This window comes from Hermetia illucens, chromosome 2, assembly GCF_905115235.1.
Source record: "Hermetia illucens chromosome 2, iHerIll2.2.curated.20191125, whole genome shotgun sequence".
Classification (NCBI taxonomy): domain Eukaryota; kingdom Metazoa; phylum Arthropoda; class Insecta; order Diptera; family Stratiomyidae; genus Hermetia; species Hermetia illucens.
In genome coordinates, this window is record NC_051850.1 from 156,982,543 (window position 1) to 157,004,851 (window position 22,309).

Below are 22,309 nucleotides of genomic sequence, written 5' to 3' on the forward strand. Positions count from 1 at the left end.
ATGCTTCCTCAGCGTAGAGGTGAAGCAACCTCTGATTAGTTGCCTCTGCTTTGGATGAACCTATAAATCGTCTTCATCTTTTTTTCTTGACGACTTCGCCTTTGTAACACCATTCAAACCATTCATCAGTTTAGTTCCACAAGGAAGCGCTGATGTTTGACAAGATCGTCAGCGAGTTCGATCGAGAAATATTGACGCAAATCATTTGCACAACCATCTAACAAGTTGAACCAACTACTAAGCTGACTATTTTGACACACCCATTCTCCAAAATCCTCGATTACATCTCGGTAGTTAATTGATATCCAGCGAGAAGTCAGCGGATAGTTTTCACGGTCCAATGGAAAAGGCCCTAGGAACACTAAAGAACAATTTAACTTCAGCGAAATAGAACAGATTGCAATAAAGAGGATGGAAAAGTCAAATGTTTGCCGGAGGAATCAGTGAGGAGGAAGTCAGTCAATTTGCAGCAGTTGGGAAGTAGGCCATCTAATCAAAGATTGTACCGTAAATCCAGGATGTATATTGTACAAAGGGGGAGAGAGCGTAGACGGCCGGCACTTTGCAAATAGTGGCAGGTGGGTGGGATATAGGAAGGAGCTGAATGGCATGTCTAAATGAGGTTGGTAATCCACCGCCGTGCAGGACCTGCTTTCACAAACCATGGAAGAACCCACCACCGAAGAAATAATAACATTCCCGGGACCCAGTAAGAGCAAACACCAACGGTGTTCATATTGATCCTCATAGTGCAACAATAGCACAATATGAGGAAACGTTAGACAGCTTGAGTTTTTTGGTAGAAATCAGGTATGGGGAAGCCAACTGGTGAACACCAGGCCAAATTCTGCTTGAAAGTTTTGAGCTGGTTGAATGTATGCTAGAGAGTTAGGTTCGATGTTCCAGCGAGTGAGTGTTTACTATACCTATAGTGAACACCAGGCCATCCTTCTCGTCATTGGAAACGGAGGAGGCGTAACAGAAGTGAAAAAAATTAAGAGAAAAATTAAGATAGCTGGCTGGCCTACTGTGACTTTCGAAAAGGAGACATTCATAGCGGCTCTGGAAGGAAGTCACGACCCGCAGGGAATAGGGAATAGAGTATCAGTTATGTCAACGTATAACTGAGGCACGCGTAACTACAATGTCGCGTGGTGTTTCCACCACAATAGGAAACCAAACTACTGATGGAACCAGGAAATGTAATAATTGACATTAGCGAAGTCTTCGAACGAGCAGATTTTGCCGAAAACAACTAAGGAAGCCAGAGCATTCGCAATCGGGAAAGGTATATCAAAACCTTCGTAGTAGCGTTAAAAAGGCTATACGTGAATGTAAACGGATTAGTTACAGGAAGCTGCAAAAACACGTGGGGTGCTCCCTATATGATGACAAGATTCGTACGTAAAAAGCACCACAAGTGACTTTCAGGAATAAGGCTCCGGGATTGAATGGAATTCCGAGAAACGCCATGAAGTTGATTACTAAAATCAATGGTCTAGTGAAAGAGGCAGAGGTGGTTTCTGTTACTGAAACCTCAAAAAGTACTTGGCCTCCCCGTTTCATTTGTTTTTTTTTTTGACACTATGGGGAAGATATTAGAGACAGCTATATACAATAAGCTATTTCTGTTCGTTGAGCTAGCTTCAGGTCTATCGGTGCAGCGGTGTTGTTTTGGAATCTCCAGCGAATGAGGAGCATTGTCTCTAAGAGAGAAGGAGAGTTAATCCAGCTGCGAGATAACTGCCAACTCCCGAATAAGCTACTAGGGGGGCGTTTTATAGAAAATGGCAGTAACGCTGAAATAACTTCGAAAATGGTTTCTGGATGCATACACTTACTCCATGTATTGAGAGATGGATCCGGCGAATATGTTGAGAATAGAGTTACCACCTAAGACAGTTCGCATCGTTTGAATTGAATTAGCCCTCCAACTGTCCGGAACACGCCGCTACACGTGTGGGCCGGAAGCATGTTTTGTTCCATTGTTCAAGTCTTGCGGATGAAAAAGGGAGATAAAATGACACTCTCAATGTAGTCATTGGACACCTTGGACGAGATGATGTAGTCGGAATCTAATCAAAGGGCGGCAACCATAATAATAACCGCGATTCAATAAAAGCTCTAGGCACTATATCGAACCTGGAAAGCCCGCTAGATGTGAACTAATACTTTATGGTGGTATCGCGTGAATACAGTCGGAGAAGTGGGGGTAGTTTTAGTTGATGAGAATCCCACACACAGCTGGAATAGCGCGATTTCCACTTCTATCCATAATAAAAACACTGCACCTACAGTTTTTCCCGTCACAGAATGGCCAAAACTTTTAGCACGTAAAAATCAAAAGCAAAAAACAGTAGTTCCTAAAATGAACGGAACGTGCCCCTATACAACACACCAAGAATATCGCCGCTGGCCTGGTTGGCTGTCACTTTATTTTAAAAATCGACTTTCTTAGTGCATTTCGCAAAATTCCCTTCGTAGACATTGGCGTTCCAAATACAGCAGTCATTATACTATTCGGATTATTCGAGTCTACTGTTATGATGTTCCGACTCAGAAAAGGAGCTCAATAATTTCAATGATTTATGGATAAAGGATGGAGAGGTCTTGATTTTGTTACTCGAACAGTACAAGGAATACTTACGTTTAATATTTCCTAGACCCAGCGACTGTGGAGTGCAACCAAAATCTGGAAATATATCTTCGGTGTTTTTAGGATGCCAAATTAATGGACATGGTAATATTCTCCGTGGTCTCGCTTCGAAGTCATTCAAAAGTTTAAATGACCAAGAACTGTAAGAAAATTACGTCGATTTCATGGAGTTTTGGAGTAATATTGGCGATTTGTTGCAAGAACTGCCATTTTACAGGCTCCATCCACGATTGCTTGCGCCACGGCAAGAAAAGAGTTAGATGAGAAATCCAGGGGACCCAAAAAGGAGAACGAATTTTCTTGGTAAGTAGAAGCAGCTTAGCGGATGCCGTCCTTCTCACGATGGCTCAACTGAATCAATGACTATGGGTAGATGCTTCAGACGTCGTGTTTGACTTATTTCGATGAAGGCGATTCATAAAATAAGGGTCGCAAGAGAAATGTGTCAGGCGAAATTCGGCAACATTGATGAATGCAGAAACTCTCCTTCTTTCTCGCTACCCTACTGAGTGTTGGTCTAGTAGCCATCCGAAAAGAAATCTCCATTGCGGTCCCCCAGATACGAATTTGTATTGTGATAGGTTTCTTGAACGTGAAAGTGGTCCCAGCTATGTGGAAACATCCATTGTCAGTTAACCTGACATCATCTCCTTAAACGGTCTTGAGAATTTAGTGAAGGTTCTATTCTATTCTAAATTCACGGTAAAGAGCGACGAAATTGGTGAAAAAATCGAGAACATACCGCTTGAAGATCGGAAGATCACCGGTAGCGAACTTGCCGTACGAGTTCCTCAAACCTCCAGAACCAGAATTCACAAGATTTTGCTTGAAAAATTGCCCTATCACAAGATATGTGCATGGTTGGTACAGAGAATATTCGTAAAAAATACGTCAAATGTGCTTATCAGTTTTGGCAACAATGTGTAGCTAACAAGCAGGAATTGTTAGACTTCATCATTATAGGCGACAAAACGTGGTCGTATCATTTCACTCCCGAAATACTATAAAAAAACAATCGCTCGAATTACATCACTCAGCTTCGTGGAAACCAAAAACATTTAAACAGTCATAGCGACCGCCTTTTGGGACAGGAAAGGGTTATTGAAGAAAACTCACATAAGTATGCGATTCAAAACCACCGGAGAAAAAGACTGCCCAAGGGTGTGAGGCTACGTCATGGCAACGCTCGACCTTACGTCTTTGTACAAACGCGAGAACTACTGACAGATTTCGATAGGACTGTCATGAGCCGATTCCCTCACGGCCCTGACATACCCCTAAAGGATTGCTACTTATTCCCAAAATTATAGGAATACTTGGATGGAATGCAACCGCGGATGAGATTCCTCGTATTAGGAATTAAAACTCAACACATCACCGTCGCGAATAGTGATTTTTTCCTCGTCTTTTCAAAGGGTTGGTGACAGAATTGTATGATGTAGATATACAAAAATTGGAACATCGTACACGAAAATGCTTGAATAGAAACGTCTATTATGTAGAAAAATAGTCTAAGTTTTAAGCTTCAAAATGATGTATAAGAAAAGGGAAATAAGTAATGCTGTCTGTCTTTTGAAACCATTGAGAACCTTATTTTACAAACACTTGTGATTTTACTTGGCCTTAGCACCATAGTACAAGAAGATTTAAGCATTTCTTCCGCTAATATGTTGTTTGGCACTTCCCTAAAGTCATCGAGCAAGTGTTTGCTGGATGGAAATAATGACAGTGATCCGCAAGTTTTCCTCAACAAATTGTGACAACTGAGAGAGATCCTACTAAAATTAATAGTCCACTACAACAACAGGACACAGTCTGTCTACCAAGATTTCAAGTTGTGCTCGTCTCTATGGAAGAGAAATCAACATTTCCACGGCAAGACGGAAACTAGCCAATCGATCATAACATCCAGGACAATCTAAAAGTTCTTCGTGATCTTGGAAGAACTGCCACTAAATTTCCAGGCAACATCGATTCAGCCTCAAAACCATTGTCAGTCCAATTCGCCGTCGACTGTTTTCCAAATGATATGCACATTCCAGCCCGTTAAGAAGTCAGTCATCTTCGATCGACTGTGGGCAGGACTACCAAATTTCACCTCAGCGATGTCATTTTGTACCACACGACACAGCAGTCAACGAGCAACTCTCAACATTCCTGCGTGTTTACCCATCGAAGCGCCAACGTGACAATTTTAATTCACCCTTCACTGGAATGGAACCGCTGTACTTTGCCAATCTAGCGTCCTCATTTCTTTCTTGCCATGGGCCTGGAAATCATCTCCTTGTAGCTTTTTGACATACATATATTCCTAAAGTGCATTTTTCAAGGTATTATAGTTTTTGCTCCCAAATATTTACCCTTTCTAACTTGTTCAATTGATGTAGCCTGCACTTTCTAGTGAATGGTACTAAGGTGTCGCCCGCTGGATTGATAAACAGCGCCGCCCACCTGCACCATATACTAGTAATTCTCAATCTAATTTAGATTTTATTGAAGGTTCCTTATTTTCAGATTGAGCGATTGAGGTTATTGCTATAAATGGGAATGAGTTTGTGGTTAGTTTTTGACACCTCGTTTTCGCGTACATCCCAATGGCATGCTATTGTATCTGAATTTGACAAGATTATGTCAGGAACTGTGTTAGAAATTTTACCATAAGTGAAGTTATAATACTTGATCTTGACAGGATCTTCTCACCTGTGTAAATTAACCAAGAGCTCTCTTTGGATAAGAGCCAGCACATGCAAAGTCATAAACCTGTCCTCTCCCATTATCAGAGCTCCGTTTCATTGATCACAAGAATGTAGGAACCGTTTTCAAGATACAGGTTTTCCCGACAATTCCACATTTCCAATTAATTTTGCAAATTTCCTGATCCAGTTGCCATTATCCGATGAACACCCAGAATTAGACTTTTCAAATGTAATTTTGAACCTGTTAGCAGCATTACTGCCATTATCAACTTATTACACATATGCATTACTTATCCGTGGAAAATATGGCTCGTCCGGCTAATTAATTTACTGTGTCCAGCGGATATGTGTGTAAATTCACACACATACGGTTGTCGGACAGAACTCGGTCATGAATATTCATTACTGCATCGACGACAGCAACAGCAGCAGCAGCAGCAACAGCACAAAGCAAACAAACAAACAGCAAGCAACATGGTTAGATAACCTGATATCCGATATCACCATATCTCTCCAATAATAATGCATTATTATGCATGTGTGTATATCCACCACTGGCCGGTAGCTGTGGCATAATAGCATTATTATCGAAACCACTAGCTATTAGTGTTCGGTGTCTTGTTAGTGTCCATTCGCACGAAATTTCACAATTTTTCCAATGAGACAATGGCAACAGATAACGACAAGAATGATGGCGGGTATGGAGCGAAACTATTCATAGAATGACTGAATACAACAAATAATATTGTTGTCGGTGTCATTTTGAATGATTCCATCGCAAAATTCGTATGTGGGAATTATTAGCTCGACTGCGGAAACAGACATGGGAGATGAGGTGTTCGCATGATGATTGATTCACATTTTGCCTGGGAGATCATAAAAAGATTTGTTAATAATTAAAAAAGATGACCACTTGGAAAAAAAACGTTTTATTATGCTCATAAATATGATGCTTTGTTCTCTGTAGATATTTATAGACTTTAGAGTCAATGTGCTGTAGGGAAGTGTATGCCCCCTTGAAGCTTTGAAGGTAAGTTGCTACCTAAATGGCTGACGCTTCTAGAGAGCCTTAATTACTTCCTTTATATTATAAATACATAAGCTAGTGCTAAATAGCTCACCAGAACCATATACTCTAAATAGAAAGCAATTTATGAATTCACATAAAAAATTATTGGTTTGGAGTAAATTTTGAAAATTGTGAGGAGAGCTTTGGCGATAAAACAAGAACAGAAGGCTCTAATGCCTTCAGAATGGTTCCCTTCAATAATAATAATCGTTGGCGCAACAATCCAATTGGATCAGGGCCTTGAAGTCTGTAATAGCACTTCATTCAAAACCATAACGTACACTACAGGATTACAGTACCCTATAGGAGGCAACGTAGTCAATATTGCACTCACCCTGATTTGACTCAGGTACTCATTCACAGCTAAGTCGACTGGTTTCCTACCTCAAATCACGATACAAATCCCACTGCCACCAGTGAGATTTGGACCGCAACCTTCCGTATCTATCTTGTGCTCTAATCACTTAGCTATCCGGACACAAAACCTTAAAAATCAAATACTTGAGTAAATGTGAGTATGGTCAACCGGTATCTACGAGTATATAAAATTCCACGGTGGAGCAACCTGGAATACGACGCGGTTCCACGCTTGTCAGTTCAAATATTGAGCAGAATGTCAAGCATGCTCGCTCCTTGTGTCCTTGTATCACAAGACAACTACTAAAGTACAAGATAAATTAGATTTCACCACAGATTACCAGCATGAAATGTTCAGAAGAAGATATCACACCTTACCCCATTGTAGTCTATGGTCGTCGGAGAACTCCCAGAAGAACTAAATTTTCATAGGTTTGAAATATAATATATTTCTGTGGGCGGCCTTGTCATAATCGTTATGGGCAAGTGTCCTTCTCTGGGAAAAACTGCAATCAGGTCTAGAGTTCATTGAAAGTTGAAATCAACCCAAAAGAAGTCGTTTCCTTCAAGAATAGAAAGAATGTGAGCATTCAACCATGGATGGACAGTCCCATCATTTCTTTGTGATCAAGTATTAAGAACCTGGTCAAAACTCTATCTCACAAGATGTTGTAGAATAATTACATAAACAGCATTTTTAGTGGCGAAGAGGGACTAAAATCAAAGATAATATACTAACTGTACAAGACAATGATCCTGCTAGTCCTCATGTATTCCTCGGAGACTTAGGTTCATAGCAAGAAGAATTGCGAACTCTTGGCTGCGTTCGAGAATTTTTGGCCCCCTATATGAGGATGGACGATTCCGTCGCCTACATAACGACGAAATCTATGAGTGATACCATGACCGTCCAGTTGTTGATAAAATCCGGTTACGGTGGGCGGGTCACTTAATCCATATGAATGAGGATGATCCCACCCGGAAAGCCTATAAGGGCAATATCTATGGTAGAAAAAGAAGACGGGTAATTTTTTGTTGCATTCATATTGCCCTCAAAGGGAGGAGCAAGTTAGTGGCCTAACTTACATTTAAAACAAGGAAGGAGACAGACTCAAAGGCCCCAAGTTGTAGGGTGTTGAAAGACTGGCATAGTCTCAGGATCCGGGAGTAAGAGTAGGTGTCGAGATCTGCATAAGAGACTTTAAAAATGTCGGCACTATGTGTGCCAGTGGAGCTGAAACAGAAAATAATATTGGAGTTGGCAGAGCAGTCCATCAGGCTATTATAGAGTTTGAAAAGTGTATATATCAAGGAAGATGCGGCATTGTTGTAGGGAGGGGAGATTGGGGTTGTGGAGTCGTAAAGGATAGTCCACACAGAGAAGGTTCTTTCCGACAACCAAGATTGCAGATGTGGACTCAGACTACACAGCAATATTCAAGAATGTTGCTGACAAGGGAATTGAAAAATATTAAGGGCTGTATTGAGGTAAAGTCAGAGAAGGAATGTAGGATAAAATCAGACATTTTGAATGTACGATTGCGAACGAAGTGGGAATTAAAACGAAGCTTCTTAAGTCCTGAAAGGAGGTCACTATAGAAAGCTTTTGTCCACCGGGAAAATAGGAAAAGGCCGATGGAACAGTTTAAGCGAATAGCACATCTAGTGACATTTACTGACATTCAATGTTGGCTTGTCAACCGAAAACCAGCGGACCAGAGTATCAAGGTTGGGCTACAAGGGTACATTCCATTGGAGACGAAACAGAGACAAATAGTTTAAGGTCGTCTGTGTAAAGTAATCATGGGCCAGGTGAGTAAGGAGGGCAGGTCATTGATAAAAAACAGGAATAGTCTGGGGCTAAATATAGAGTGTTGGGGAACACCAGAGGAAGGAGAGAAGGAACAGGATGAGTAGCCATGAAAAGAAAGTCTGTAGAAATGGTATGATAGGTAAGAGGGGAGCTAAGAGGAGGAGGATTGGGGAGACGAGAGTATTGTGGTCAACGGTATAAAAGACTTTGGAGAAATCAGTGTAAATAGCGTGTACCTCCTGTGGTGAATGAAAACATTTAGCAACTAAGTGGGAGAAAACAAGAAGGGTTGAAGCAGTAGATGGTAGTTTTACTAAACCATGCTGCTCTTTTACAATGAAATTATCGAAGTGCGTGGTCAGCAAGTCGTTGATGTATTTCACGAGGATTTTGGAGCAAGTGAGGAAAAGAGAGGTGGAACGTTAGTTCACAGCTGGAGGAGTGTCTCCGCTCTTGAGGATGATAACAGCCTCTTTCCAAAGATGACGAAAATAGCGTTCTTCAAGATTTTTATTGAAGATTGTACACAGACGGAGAAAAATGTATTGTTTAGAGTTAACGAGGAACGGGTTTGGAAGCCCATGGGGACCAGGTCCGATATTGGTGTAAAGACTACCAATGATAAACTCAACTAAGGAAGGCATAAGGCGCTGTATGTCCAAAGATTCAGAGCACCTCTAGAAGAGATGTAGAGGGTGCATTGGTCGACGAGTAAACTCAGAACACAAGTAAGAACAAAGAAGGTTGCAGGATTATTGTAGCGATGTAGCGTGGAGTCAGCAGAATTGATGAAAAAAGGGATCTTTGGATTGAAGTGAGCTTACGGGAATGGAGAGTGTTGGAACAGTTTCACGGCATCGCGGGCAAGGGCGGCCTTGCGTTCAACGAGTATCTCTTATGCAAAGCCTTTACAGTGGAGCACATAGCCTTCAAATGAACAAGGTTGGCGTCATTTTTAGAAGCCCAAAACTTCTTGAGTAACACATGCTTCAGGCGAATGTTATAATTGATCTCCATGGTCAACCAAGTTGGGTAATGCAGACGAGTGTGAGAAGAAATGACATAAAGAAGGAAAAATCGGACAGGATATTGTAAAAGGTGCTAGGAACTTTATCACACGTTGAGTTAGGTAATACGTGATCCTAGTTGTTTGACATTAAGGCTGTGTGGAGAATGTCAAAGTTGACTTTGCAGAAGTTGAACTCAGTAAATTTACACGCAATTTTAGAGTTTGAACGGGACAGTTCCGCTTCAATTCGGGCGGAGGATGATGGCGATATATATTCTATTTGATAACAATGCTAACCTCTCTGATTCTTTAAAGTTTTACCTGCTCTAAATTACTACATGTTTTTATGCAAAGTCCTCTTGTCGGAAGAATTGTTTGCCAATATTTGAACTTGATTTTCTAGACGCTAACCGGAAAGCGGATAAACAGTAAAGGAACGTCAGCCAATAAATAGATAAATCGAGGGTAGGTCAGGAACCACATAATAGACCACAGCCTACATTGGTAGTGATAGGCACAGTTAAACTAAACTTCGCCTATAAGAGAGAAATACTCAGCTACGGACTGAGGCCAACAAAACTGTCTCCAAAAATTTGGAGGAACGATAAATCAGAAACTATTTCATCTGATATATGTAACTTCCGGTAATAATATTCCTTAAAATTGAAATATCCCTCTTCAGGAGATTTTTTGCAGACTGACAGGAAATTTTATTATTGGAAATTAAATTGATTATTGAGTACAGGACTACAGAAATATTAGTTTTATTTAAAAAAAAAAAACCCAAAAAACATATATTCATAAATCCCTTAGAAATCTTGGGCATCTACATTTTCTCGAGCATGATACCTTACTCAAACTTAGGACACCTCATTGTTGTGAAGCCAAAATCCTTCGAGACCAATCCTTTGTTATAAAAGTTTGCCAACGTCACAAAATTGGGATTGTAAGTTGGCTGAAGAAAAGTTGTCAAGTTTCCCGCAGCCATACAGAAGAGAATGACAGTGTCACGGTGGAGCACCAAACTAGCCTGGATGGGATTTCGCACCGGCGGAACCGTTTCCTGCAAAATTTTTAAATATGCCTAGATATGACCAATTTTAGAGACACAAACCCCCTGTGGACCACTTACGTAGCCAGAAGAACAGCCAGCATGGTTTTCACTGTTAGCTGCCATATTGTTGCCAGTTTTTGTATGCCTAACGTCAGAACGTTCTTTATCAACATTCAACCTAGTTATAACATTGTCTAAAAAATTGGGCTTAATTTGAGCAAAAATTTATTATGAATCCTCTCTCTCTCTCTGCGACTTTTTGACAGTCGATAACAATTTGTGGGCCAGATTGAAACGTCTGTATGTATGTCTGTGTCTACCCAATAATCCTAACACTTATTCGATTGTCAAAATTCAAATCGCACAAGTAGGTCGCATTTCTTTTAATGTCCCTGGTTTACGGCGGTCCAGATTGTTGATTATCGATCACCTTCCTAGCTCTGCTCAGAAATGTTCCATACTTTTGAAGATCAACTAATAGAATTTTTATTCTCAAGCCTATCCTACAAGAAAGGAGCTAATAGAACTTGAAACTATGATAAATAGTGAATTCATGCTTTCATGGTTTTTTTATTACATGGCACCCAGCAGAGAGTACAATGGACCACTAGAGTTAGAGTGCCCGAGGGCTGAGCCTCTCCTTCACCCCACGGCCGCAGTAAACCAGCATCGAAACGAGTCCTAAAACACATTCCCCTGCACAATATGCTCCCTCGTTTGGAACTATTTTCTTATGAAGATTCAAGTCAAGAGTTGACCTTTATTCAAAATATTTTGTCATAAATGAGGATGCTATTATAAACAATTTTCCAGTGACACTGTATTGAGCGATATTGAAATCAAAAATACTTACAAGTGGTGAATAAAACGCTGAACTATCAACTCCAATACTCGGATATGGATTTTGATCCGTTGACGGATATGGTGTTCCATAAACTCCAACTCCGGCCGTAGGTATCCTTGAATATCCCGATAGGGCTAATCGTGCCGAATCATATTGACACGAACAGACAGTTTGTCCTGATACAGGATCCGTCATAATTGGTCGACCATTTTCACAACATGATCCTGTCGCGGGTGCATTCGATGTTTGCGACATTGCGCCAGGACTTAAAGCACCGGTCGGAGCTCCAGTCGCCGACCCACCTGAGGGACTTAAAGATGGTGCATTAGCACCTGATATCGGTGATTGTGCACTCGCGGCGGTTGTTGTTGTTTGCCCGCCTCCACCGACCAGCAACTGAAAAATGAGATGAAAATAAAGAAATGTTAAAACAAACATTAACAATGGGATTAGATTAAAGCTTGGCTAAGAGAGGTCCGCTATCGCCATATCGGTTTTCACTTCATTAATTTTGAATATATCGAAAGGAATTAATGTCAATGCCGCTGGTTGATATGTCGGGGTTGCCGAATTATTATAAAAAACATTGTTTGATATCCAGAGCAAAAAAATGGTTTTATGGGCATAGTTGATTTGCCTTAAAATCATTAGAGTAAACTAGCGAGAGGGCAATAGTGATGAGCTTTTTTCAACTAAAATTCCACTCTATTCCTTTTATATTGGTCATCGCATTTACTCCAAAATATTATCCCAGATTTGTCATGACTTAGGTCTCCTTCAAAGTCAAATTTTCCTCAACTTTCCTACTTTTTTTTGGCTAGTACCGACAGACAACACTTCCCACTCAACCATGGATCCAAGAGGATCTGCTTTCCATACCAAAAATTTAAAGAAAGGCAGGTCCGCGTATATCAACAAATAAATTCATTATCTTCGAAAAAAGGTGAAGAACGCATCAATTTGTTTCTTCGATGAAAGATTCAACAATGAATTGTTCAACCGGTTTCAAGTCTGAAAACCGATGAAACATTTTTTTTTCTTGAGTGGGATTTCATCTTTTGAGTGGACAACGCTGTTGTAAGCCAGGCTTGCGTCCGTATCTTTGTCTTGTCTGATAGGATTATAAATTGTTAAACCATTGTTTTGAATACAACTCTCTCTTGGTCTTCGCCGGTTTGCAAAATAAATTCCTTTTAAGTGATTTTATTTGGCAGAGTTTTATAGGTCGACAATTAATGGTTGAAATAAGAGTATGTGATGGCCGAAATTAAACTTTTGAGCAATATTTGAAACAAAGATATCGAAATTTTATTTAAAATTGAGGATGACTAAAAGTAGCCATGACGTCTTTTGTCTGTAGGATAAGATTAATCTAGAGTTTAATTGTTGATGCAGTGCAGGCGTAACATTTCCATAATCCTTTCAGGTTCAGCTTAGTTTTGAACAAGAATAGATTTGGGGGTTTATGAAAGTATCTGTATGGAATTGAGAAAATTTAACTCCCTCTCTCCAATTCTGGACCCAGTTGTAAATATTTGCAACAATTAGATAAAAGGTTCCAGACGTAAACAAATTTCACACACTTTCTGTACCCAATCCTAAAAACAACACAAACAGGTTTACAAACAATCCGTTGAGGTCAGGATTAAACCTCACGCAGTGAATCTAAAGCACAACAGAAGAGAATAATAAGGAAGATCGAATTGTATCAAATTTCCTAATGACTGTCATTAAGCATATGCATTGCATCCAATAACCAAGTCGGTAGTATCAAGTATCCAATACCACACAGTTCTCTTCAGCCTTCGAACCCTTCAAGCCACCCCCGCACTTTGGAATCCCTCACCCGCCTTCGCAATCTTCTCACTCGAATAGGCTCAGGTTGAATGATCGATTGGATCGAATGATAAATGAACTGACCTGGTCAAGATTCAAGAATAAAGCCCAGCAAGCGACAGGGTACGTACACACGTACAGCATAAATATTTATATGAATATTTCATGAATGGAAAGGTATAATTGAAATAAGATTAGGACTCATTCGGATAGAGAAGATGACAGCTCTATTAAAATAATACATGCGTTGATTTCATTCAAGTTTTGGGGTGTGGACGGCAGACGATTGGTGGCACTTTTTGGATTATGATTAGTAAGATTTTGATTCAAAGGTGAACGAGGTAAGTGTGTGGGTTGTCTTGATGGATTTAGTAACTGAACGGGCGGGCATAGGTTTCAATGAAGTACATGGTATCGCTTCTGAAATATGTAAATTAGAGCAACAGCGAGAACAGGTCTACTTATGTATAATTAAGCCTCATTATTTGACACCCATCGAAACTTTTCAATGCGGATAAATTATCTCCTCAGTGAGCCGAACTTCCAATTATTTTGTGAAAAAAAAATTCGCCGAAATATTGAGCAGTATTTTCAAAAACCAATGAATGGTGCTTGCGTGCTCCTTATCACCGGGAAGAGCATCATCATCAACGAGGCAACAACCGGTATTCAGTCTAGGCCTGCCTTAATAAGGAACTCCGGACATCCATGTTTAGTCCCAAAGTCCACCAATTCGATATCCCTAACAGCTGTTTGGGGTCCTGGCCTAGACATCTTTCCATCTGAGGCAGGGTCTACCACGTCTTCTGTTTATATTATAGATAATAGACAAAATTATCCTGGAGCATATCAGAAACCACTTGGAATGCTCAATCGATGGACAGCAAGCTGCTTTTTACTTTGCTCTTGCACTGACTACGTCAACGCTATTCGAATCATCTTGGAGTAATCTCCGAAGTTCTGATCTCCGTTCCACTTGCAAATTATCGATTCCGAGAAGGCTTTCCACAGTGGGAACAGAAAGTGCATTTGCAATGCTCTACACATGAGGTGCAGAATATCTCGTACTGAAGATAAACACCATCAGAACGAAAGTTCTCAGTTTGACCATTCTACATATTTTACTTTACCTGCATTAACGGAAAATCTAGAAATGCAGATACCTCAGCACTAGCGCCAAGCTGAGGTCACTATCCTTCGTTCCGTGTCGGTATTCTATCTGTTCTATTGTATGGGAACGGTATATGGAAACTGGACGACAAACCTATCTCCCCGGTGTCTTCGATTTATTCTGGCCCGACATCATATCAAGCCAAGAGCTGCATCGCTGCAGGGATCAGTAATCGGTCAAGGCTGAAATAGCAGTAGATAGGTCACACACAGAAGAGTAATAAAATTCGCAATACCGTTTCTGTTCTAGATAATAATTTTTTATTCTTTCCTCTTTATGAACGGGACAAAGGCTGAAGAAAAAGAAGAAGATTAAAATTATTTAGTATAGTTTTCCTCACATTTTGTGCATTCGACTTGGCTCACCCATCAGCGATGCATATAAAGGAAAACACTATTTGCGGTGCACCTCCTGACGGACTCCACGATTGAAAACCTTACGTACTATCAGCTATTAATTTACAATTTGAAGAAGAAAAAGAATCAGATGAAAATCCAATGAAGGTGTGTGTAATATGGTAGGTCGATGTATCTTTGGGAGCCTAGAGCTTACTCTTGAGGAAAAACAGCTTACCATGGTCGTAGAGATACCACCGTAACGAGAACCACACAGGAGAACAATATTATCGGTAACAAAGGGGACATTCTTTTCAATCTTCCTGAGAGGAAAATTCACAATAATTAGTTTTCGAATTACATAGACATCCGCTGGAGGAAGAAGTGGATGATAAAAAAAAGGAGTGAATTTTTGACTTTGATGGGAAAGGCGCTTGAAAAATGTTAGAAATAAATTCGAGTAATTCAAGTAATTAGTCTGATAGTCAGGTTGGAAGATCGTCAGCCTCTCGATCCTGTGCCCTGGAGTGGAATCATCATTGTGAGCACGGATGCTTCTGAGCCATTTGCAGAATATTGAGTAGGGTGTTGGATGGAAAAGGTGCCTGGAAAATAGAGACTAACAAAATTAGATTAACTGTACAATTCTCGAAACTTGAGGGAAGGGGGCGTTAGTTCTCATCCCGCGTTCGAATTTTCTCTCTACAACCCTATAACATGGTAATGGACGTTCAAGTAAAAGTGATAAAAAATAAAATACAGAGTGAGTCTTTCAGCAACCCTTGGGCAAAAGATCTAATGAGGGGTTTACATGTGGTAGCTCCGAAAAATGTAAAGCGCAATGGTTAAAAAGTGAAACTCCAAGCCACATAACCCATAGTGGTCCATCCCTTCCAACTTGAAATTAAACAAGTCAGGAAACCGAAAGCTAGACGCTTCAGGTACGAAAGGTTATGTGTATTTTTTTTATGAAAAGATTTGAGTGTGCATTTGTCCCATTAGTACCTAGCACGTAAAATATGCATATATTATGTGACCTTATCCACTTTTAGGTGATATTGATATTTATAGTCTTGAATTTGCAGAGAAGCGACAGTTTTAACTTATTATAGCTTATATATATAAGTGCGATTTTCACCAAATTTGGCAGGATCATTTTGTGATTCTAGGGTAAACTTAAGGGGGGTTTTATAGTAATGTACTACTATTAACTTTATTTGAACAGCTATCGGTATTGAGGGCATTTCGGAGCCTAGGCACCATATAGTGGCGGTCCCTTGATTTTTGGAGCTTTTTCGGTTGGGTAGTTTCTGAGAATGGGTTCGTTAAAGAAATGATAATTTTCAACCCCCCGCACTACCCACTTTTTCAACAAGTGTCAAAACTAAGACCGGCTTTGGAAAGTACTAACCGAGACTTTTAATTTGATACCTCACATTACTATATTTGATGAAAATATTACACCCCCCTTTTGCATGTACAGGGATGCCTCCTTAAATTCGACGTAAAAGGATGTAACTCACTATATGCGTGCGCGTTCACACTTCTCACCATTCTACCAAATTTGGTGCCAATCGCTACAACCGTCTTCGAAAAAAATGCGTGTGACGGACAAACAGACAGTAAACCGCTTTTAATAAAGTTTTGTGCTTACACAAAACCCTTAAAAAGCAAAGATCTAGGATTGGAAAATACTGGGAACTGACTAGTATTAATTGTTGATTTTTTCTACAATACTCTCATGTTGAGGAGGATAGTCACTGTATATTTGCCTGCTTCTGACCATCGGTACGGAGCAATGCGCAGAGTTTCAAACACCACTACATCTGCTCTTTATCAATTCGGGGAGGGGGGAATATGAAGTCCAAAACGGGACTTGCCTCAGTTGCATTTTGCCACGAGTTCATTTTACATGTTGTTATTGGTTACTTTCTTCATGCCACCTTGCCCAAGATTGAGAAGGTTTCAAAGGACGAGTTGTCTTCCTCTTCATCTGGAAATGTATCAAGGTGAGACTGTTTGGAACCAATGTCCTCTCTCTTCCGCTATATAGGAATAGCACATAGAAGTGGTCACCATTGTTGCTCGGAAGCTCCAGGCTTTGATCAATTCATGATTAAATTGTTCCATCTAGTCATTTTGGCTTGATACAATAACATATGAAGAACTTTTTAAGCGTACCGACCCGTGAGATACCCGTGAACATGATGATCAAAAGGAAGAATTAGCAGTGGATAAGCCCACATTGAGAAATGGTGGCAATTCCATTGCGAGTTATGCCATGTAATGAAACCCTCTATTCCAAAATGGTCGACGAATAACACGGGCAAGAATTGTGGGGCAGAACAGTTGACGAGCAATGTAAGGTTTTCGGGAAATCGTGGGGTGAGCTGAAGCAGTTCACCCGAAACCAGCAGCGATGAATCGTAGGTGATCGATTTGGTAGTGTCCAGAATTTTCGCTTTCCTATTACCACTTTGACAATTGAATTCGTGAAAGTAATTATGGTAATTGCTGCACTGTCAGTATATTCGCGACAGGGGTGTTAGCTGGTAAATGGGGTTAGATAATTCCAGTTGAATTGAAAACGAAACAATGAAAATGTGAAGAGGGGAAGTTCCATCAGAATTAGATTTGAACTAGCGTTTTTTCAGGCCAGAGGCTATAATAGATATGAAAATGCGGGCCTGTAGCTTTTAAATACCCTTGGTGGTCACTATCTATACTCTGTTCCTATATAACGGAGCAGAAAGCTTCAACTTGATGTTTAATAATAATAATCGTTTGCGCAACAATCCATATTGGATCAGCGCCTTGAAGTGCGTTAGAGCAGTTCATTCAAGACCGTTACGGTACACTACAGTATATTGTAGGAGGCAATGTGGTCAGCATTGCCCTCGCCTGAGATTATTACCCTGATTTGACTCATGTACTCATTCACAGCTGAGTCGACTGGTATCCGACATCCAGTCACAGTATCAAATCCCTCTGCCACTAGTGAGATTTGAACCGCCCAGCGCTCTAACTACTTGAGCCATGATGTTTAGGTTAAGATAAATACATTTCCAAACTTTGGACAAAACAACGAAGAATGATCTAATGCTATTAGGTGCCAAATGACATCAAGTTCGGTCGCTCTGATAATGCCCATAAATTTCTTCAGAGTGTCCCTCCCGCATACGGAATCCCAGATATCTTCCCGGTTCTAGCTCTAGAAAATAATCTAGGGATAGATGAAAAGCCGGTGAAAAAGGTACATAAACTTTTGTACACTGCTCAAAATGATCGGAGGAATTTCGATATGGTCAATACAGGAGGATCCAGAGCGGATATTAACAAGCTTTTGTCGATCAGGCTTTCGAGGTGTCCTTTGGTGAGCAGTTTAACTATTAACTTTGTTATGATAGAGAGTACGCAAATAGCCTTCCAATTGTCGCATTTAAGATAGGAAAGATCTTAGCTTTTTAGGGATTTTCAAATGAAGGAAAGTGACAGTCCTTCAGAGATTGCAGTTGCTGTAAGGAATACTTTCAGAGGAAGACCGTCAAGCGTCAATGGCTTTGCTTTGGTGCATTGATTGTCTAGATAACTTGACTTCTATCTGAAGGAGTAGTCCATACCCGCATGTTATGGGAATTACTAAGCAATTATTATACGGTTAAAGTGGTGAAATATTCCTTCTATTTTCTAAGCTGCCTATCCATGAGAAGCCGACCGTTAACATCTCTGACTAGTTTTTTTGTTGAGAATACAGGGAGTCTTGAGTCCGCATCGACTTGATGGCGGGCGAGACCACTTGGGGAGGAACTTACTTCCCCTTTTGTAGTCTGATCCGCCATCAAGGGGATCCCGAATTCACTTTGGCCTGATTTAGTTCTGAACATACGATGGATTTCACTTCAATATAATTCGCACTCATGTCGTGTTTGCGATTATATATAGTATAAATGGAGCGATTACCACCTATCGCCACTTTCGGTCACGCTGCTCCCAGAGCAGAGGTGAGGCAGCGTCTGATGAGTTACCTCTACCCTGGATGAAACCGTCAGTCAATCTCTGACTAGATTAACAAAACACTTCCGACCAAGCGGTATACGATGGCAAAAGCATAATTATTTTCAGTGACTTTTGCTTCTTTGTCATGGCGCAATGCTACGCTGTACTTCCCCAGATATCTTGGCATATTGGAGCTTAAGTGCATCATTGTTGTCACATTCGCGGCGGTAATACGAGTTTTCAGTTTCTGTGCTCGCTGTTCTGTTTTCAAGTTTCAAGAGCAAGTCAAATGGCCAAAGTGGTGGTACCCACTTCGGGTGAGCGACAACTTGATTTGCAACAGTTTGTGATGACTTTGGTAGCGGCCCAATGCTCATCAATGTTCTCCGGCGAGCTGTTCAAGAAATTCACTGTGCAGTACAATAGCTTTTCCCACTGCTGAAGGATGATTCACTCCTGGAAGCGGAACGTGGAGAGTTTAGGGGCGAGACTCACTACCCCTACGAATAATCGCGGACAAAATACCTAAGCGAAGGCAAGGGACCATTAAGTGATGATTTCGCACGTTTAGAACCATAGACCATATTTTCCTTTATGATATAGAGAACCCCCACTCCTTCGTTACGTCAAGTAATCTTTGTAGTTTTCGAAAGGAAAAATTATTTATTTTCATTTATTAAGCGTGGATACGTGTATAATTAGGTAAGTGCCTGCCCAAAAGGTTCACAGAAGTCGGTTGTTTTGGACCATTTGTTGACCAGTTAGTATTAAAGTACTCCTTGGGTCAACGCTATCAGCCAATAGAGAACTGCGCTATGAAATTGTTTCACGCATTAACGCAACTTGGATGAAGTGGCGTTCCACAACTGGTTTTCTTTATGATCGACGTATCAAAAACCGTCTCAAATCTAAAATTTACCGCAATGTCGTCCGTCCCGTCGCTCTCTTTGGTTCTGAGTGTTGACCGACTATAAAAGACAATGAACGGCGTCTTGCGGTACTGGAGACGAAGACGTTGGGTTGAACTAGTGGCGTCACACGTTTTGATCACATCCAAAATGAGGATATCCGCGATCGTTATGGGTTTGGTCCAATCGTGGAAAAATTGCAAGCGAGACGTCTTCGATGGTATAGTCACGCAATTCGCGCTAACGAGAATTTACTTACCAAGATTCGTTTCAACATCGAAGTCGATGGTAAATGACCAAAAGGCATTTGAGCCGTTTCCTTTTTCTTTTTTTTTGTTTTTGCGGTTATTCTGGAAATATTTTCTTTGGGTTTCGGTAGTTTCGAAATTAAAATTGAACTGAAAAGGAGAGGGGCAGAAAATACCGAAATTCCGGCCTACATTTTTGAACTATCAAGGACACCGCTCTGATACTCTAGATACTCAGAGTATGTATAACAGGATAAGTGCATACTGTCGTTGCAGTAGCAATAGAAAATTTCCGTCCATCCAGTAATAGTCTAGTGTCCGCTTTCAATCTTTTTCAGCTCATGAAGATCGTAAAAATTTTACCTAAATTTCAAACTATCTCACGCATTCCAACTGAACATGTACCTATATAAAAGTACTCAACCGCAAGCAACAAAAAAAGGGTAAAATAATTTCATTTTAAATGAATTTCAGTAAAACAATTCAAGTCGCCTCCGCATTGCCATAAACAGAGCCATTTCCAACACTTAAAATTCGATTTAAACTTTGCTTTCTATTTTCAAACTAGCCTCCAGTCCTCCCCTTTCTCGTTCGCCATTAACCCGCCCGTAATAGAATGCATCCATCCAATGTGAGTTTGTTTGTATTAAATAAATTTCAACCCATAAAATATGAATTCAAGGAAAATATGTACTATGGATGAGGGGAATATCATGACTGAAAAATTTAGATGCTTTCCGTATTTACAGAACATGGCCCAGAGGGCGACAAACATGGGAATGGAATTAAAAGTGTAACAAGATTTTATCTTTCATGGGATCTTATCAATATCACTGAGGGTTAACTATCTGAGATCTAAATCAGAAAATGGCCAAAGTGCCTATGTAAGCGTTGTACATAGCACCAACATCTCACCCACAGGAAAAGTTTAATGTTTTGAAAGTGCAATTATACTTCATACCATAAATTACTGTACATATTCCACTATGTGAGTCCACTATCGAAAAGAAGGCTTTTCCAAAGAAAACAGATCGACCATGCCCATTGAATCGCCATAGCACAGCACGTCCGCTACTATCCAAACACTGCAGGCCCCACGATAGAGCCCATAGGTAAGCCTCGGAATCATATGCGTCAACGTAATCTCAACCGAATCATACACCAATTACCAGGTGTCGCGATATGTGGGTGTATTTTATATATAATAGGCTACAAGTAGATGGCGGCAAGCGTTACATGAGAGTCAAAAGATGGTAAGAAAACAGAATATGCGAGTATGGAAGTTGGTGTTTATGGCGGAGATCGCAGGCCGGGGCCGCGTGCGCACTCGAATGATGGACGACCACAATGCTGGTGGGTTAAATGAGCCAACGATTATGATAAAATTTATGTTTAGCCATTCGAAAGACAAACACAAACACGATTATAGATGACAATTATTGACATTATTGTCGCATTTACAGGCCCATGTGTATGCCTACATGGGTAGTTGGGCATGATTTATTTGCTTGAGGGAATGCGGTCCTATTCCAAGGGGAAAGGTAAATTTAGGAACTTTTAATGAGCCCTGGAACATGTTCGTAGCTATAGAAGTAACCAGGGCCGACTAATAGCGTAAAGATATCTTATTTCCTAAACTGAAGATATCAGATCGTGTACAGAGGAAGATAACATTCCCACTCAACACTCAATATTTCAAGTGATTCATAAAAGCTGTTGAGGAAAATTCCATAGAAATCACCAAAAAACTTTTTTTTGTCCCTCTGGAAAGTATCTCTTGAAGTGATGATACATTTAATAATCGAATTTCAACTACCATTTAACAAAATAGAATCTTTTCCCGGTACCATTATTCTACAGTCGAAATGCCGATTGCAAATCCATGGTTTCAATAGCAGATTCGCCGCATGAATCCCCAATAAAATCATCCCTAATTGCAGTGGTTCTACGCAGATCCCCATAGCGCCACCATTTTTAAAATTGATTCAATTTCCATGCACCGGTAATTAATACCACATAGGGCCGTCCACCTTCCCTTTCAAGTCACTCAATGTCAATGGATTTGTATTCTTTTTCTCAAATAGACTGCGATTTACCTCACCGTCTCACCTGAGTTCAGGGCGGTTTTGGTCGGCAATTGCGCATAGTAGGTGCACAAGTGCCACGCAAAGGTTTCGCATTAAGGCTAACACTCCGCCCTCGAATGAAATGTTCTGTCATTATATTACCGACGAGCGTTCCAGGCACCATTTATAAAATACTCTCATTCCACCTTTATTGTGGGTACTGTTGACAGCCATTGAATTGGCTGCTTGAT

The 22,309-nt window shown here is 40.5% G+C and overlaps 1 protein-coding gene across 2 annotated transcripts in view; it reads right to left on the minus strand.

Moving 5' to 3' along the window:
- LOC119649338 (homeobox protein araucan) overlaps positions 1-22,309 on the minus strand; it is a 312,591-nt gene that overhangs the window by 135,236 nt on the left and 155,046 nt on the right. For both annotated transcript variants that reach the window (XM_038051444.1, XM_038051445.1), the window contains exon 2: positions 11,508-11,894. In XM_038051444.1, the coding sequence (XP_037907372.1) occupies positions 11,508-11,894 (387 nt within the window). The remainder of the gene's footprint in view (positions 1-11,507; positions 11,895-22,309) is intronic.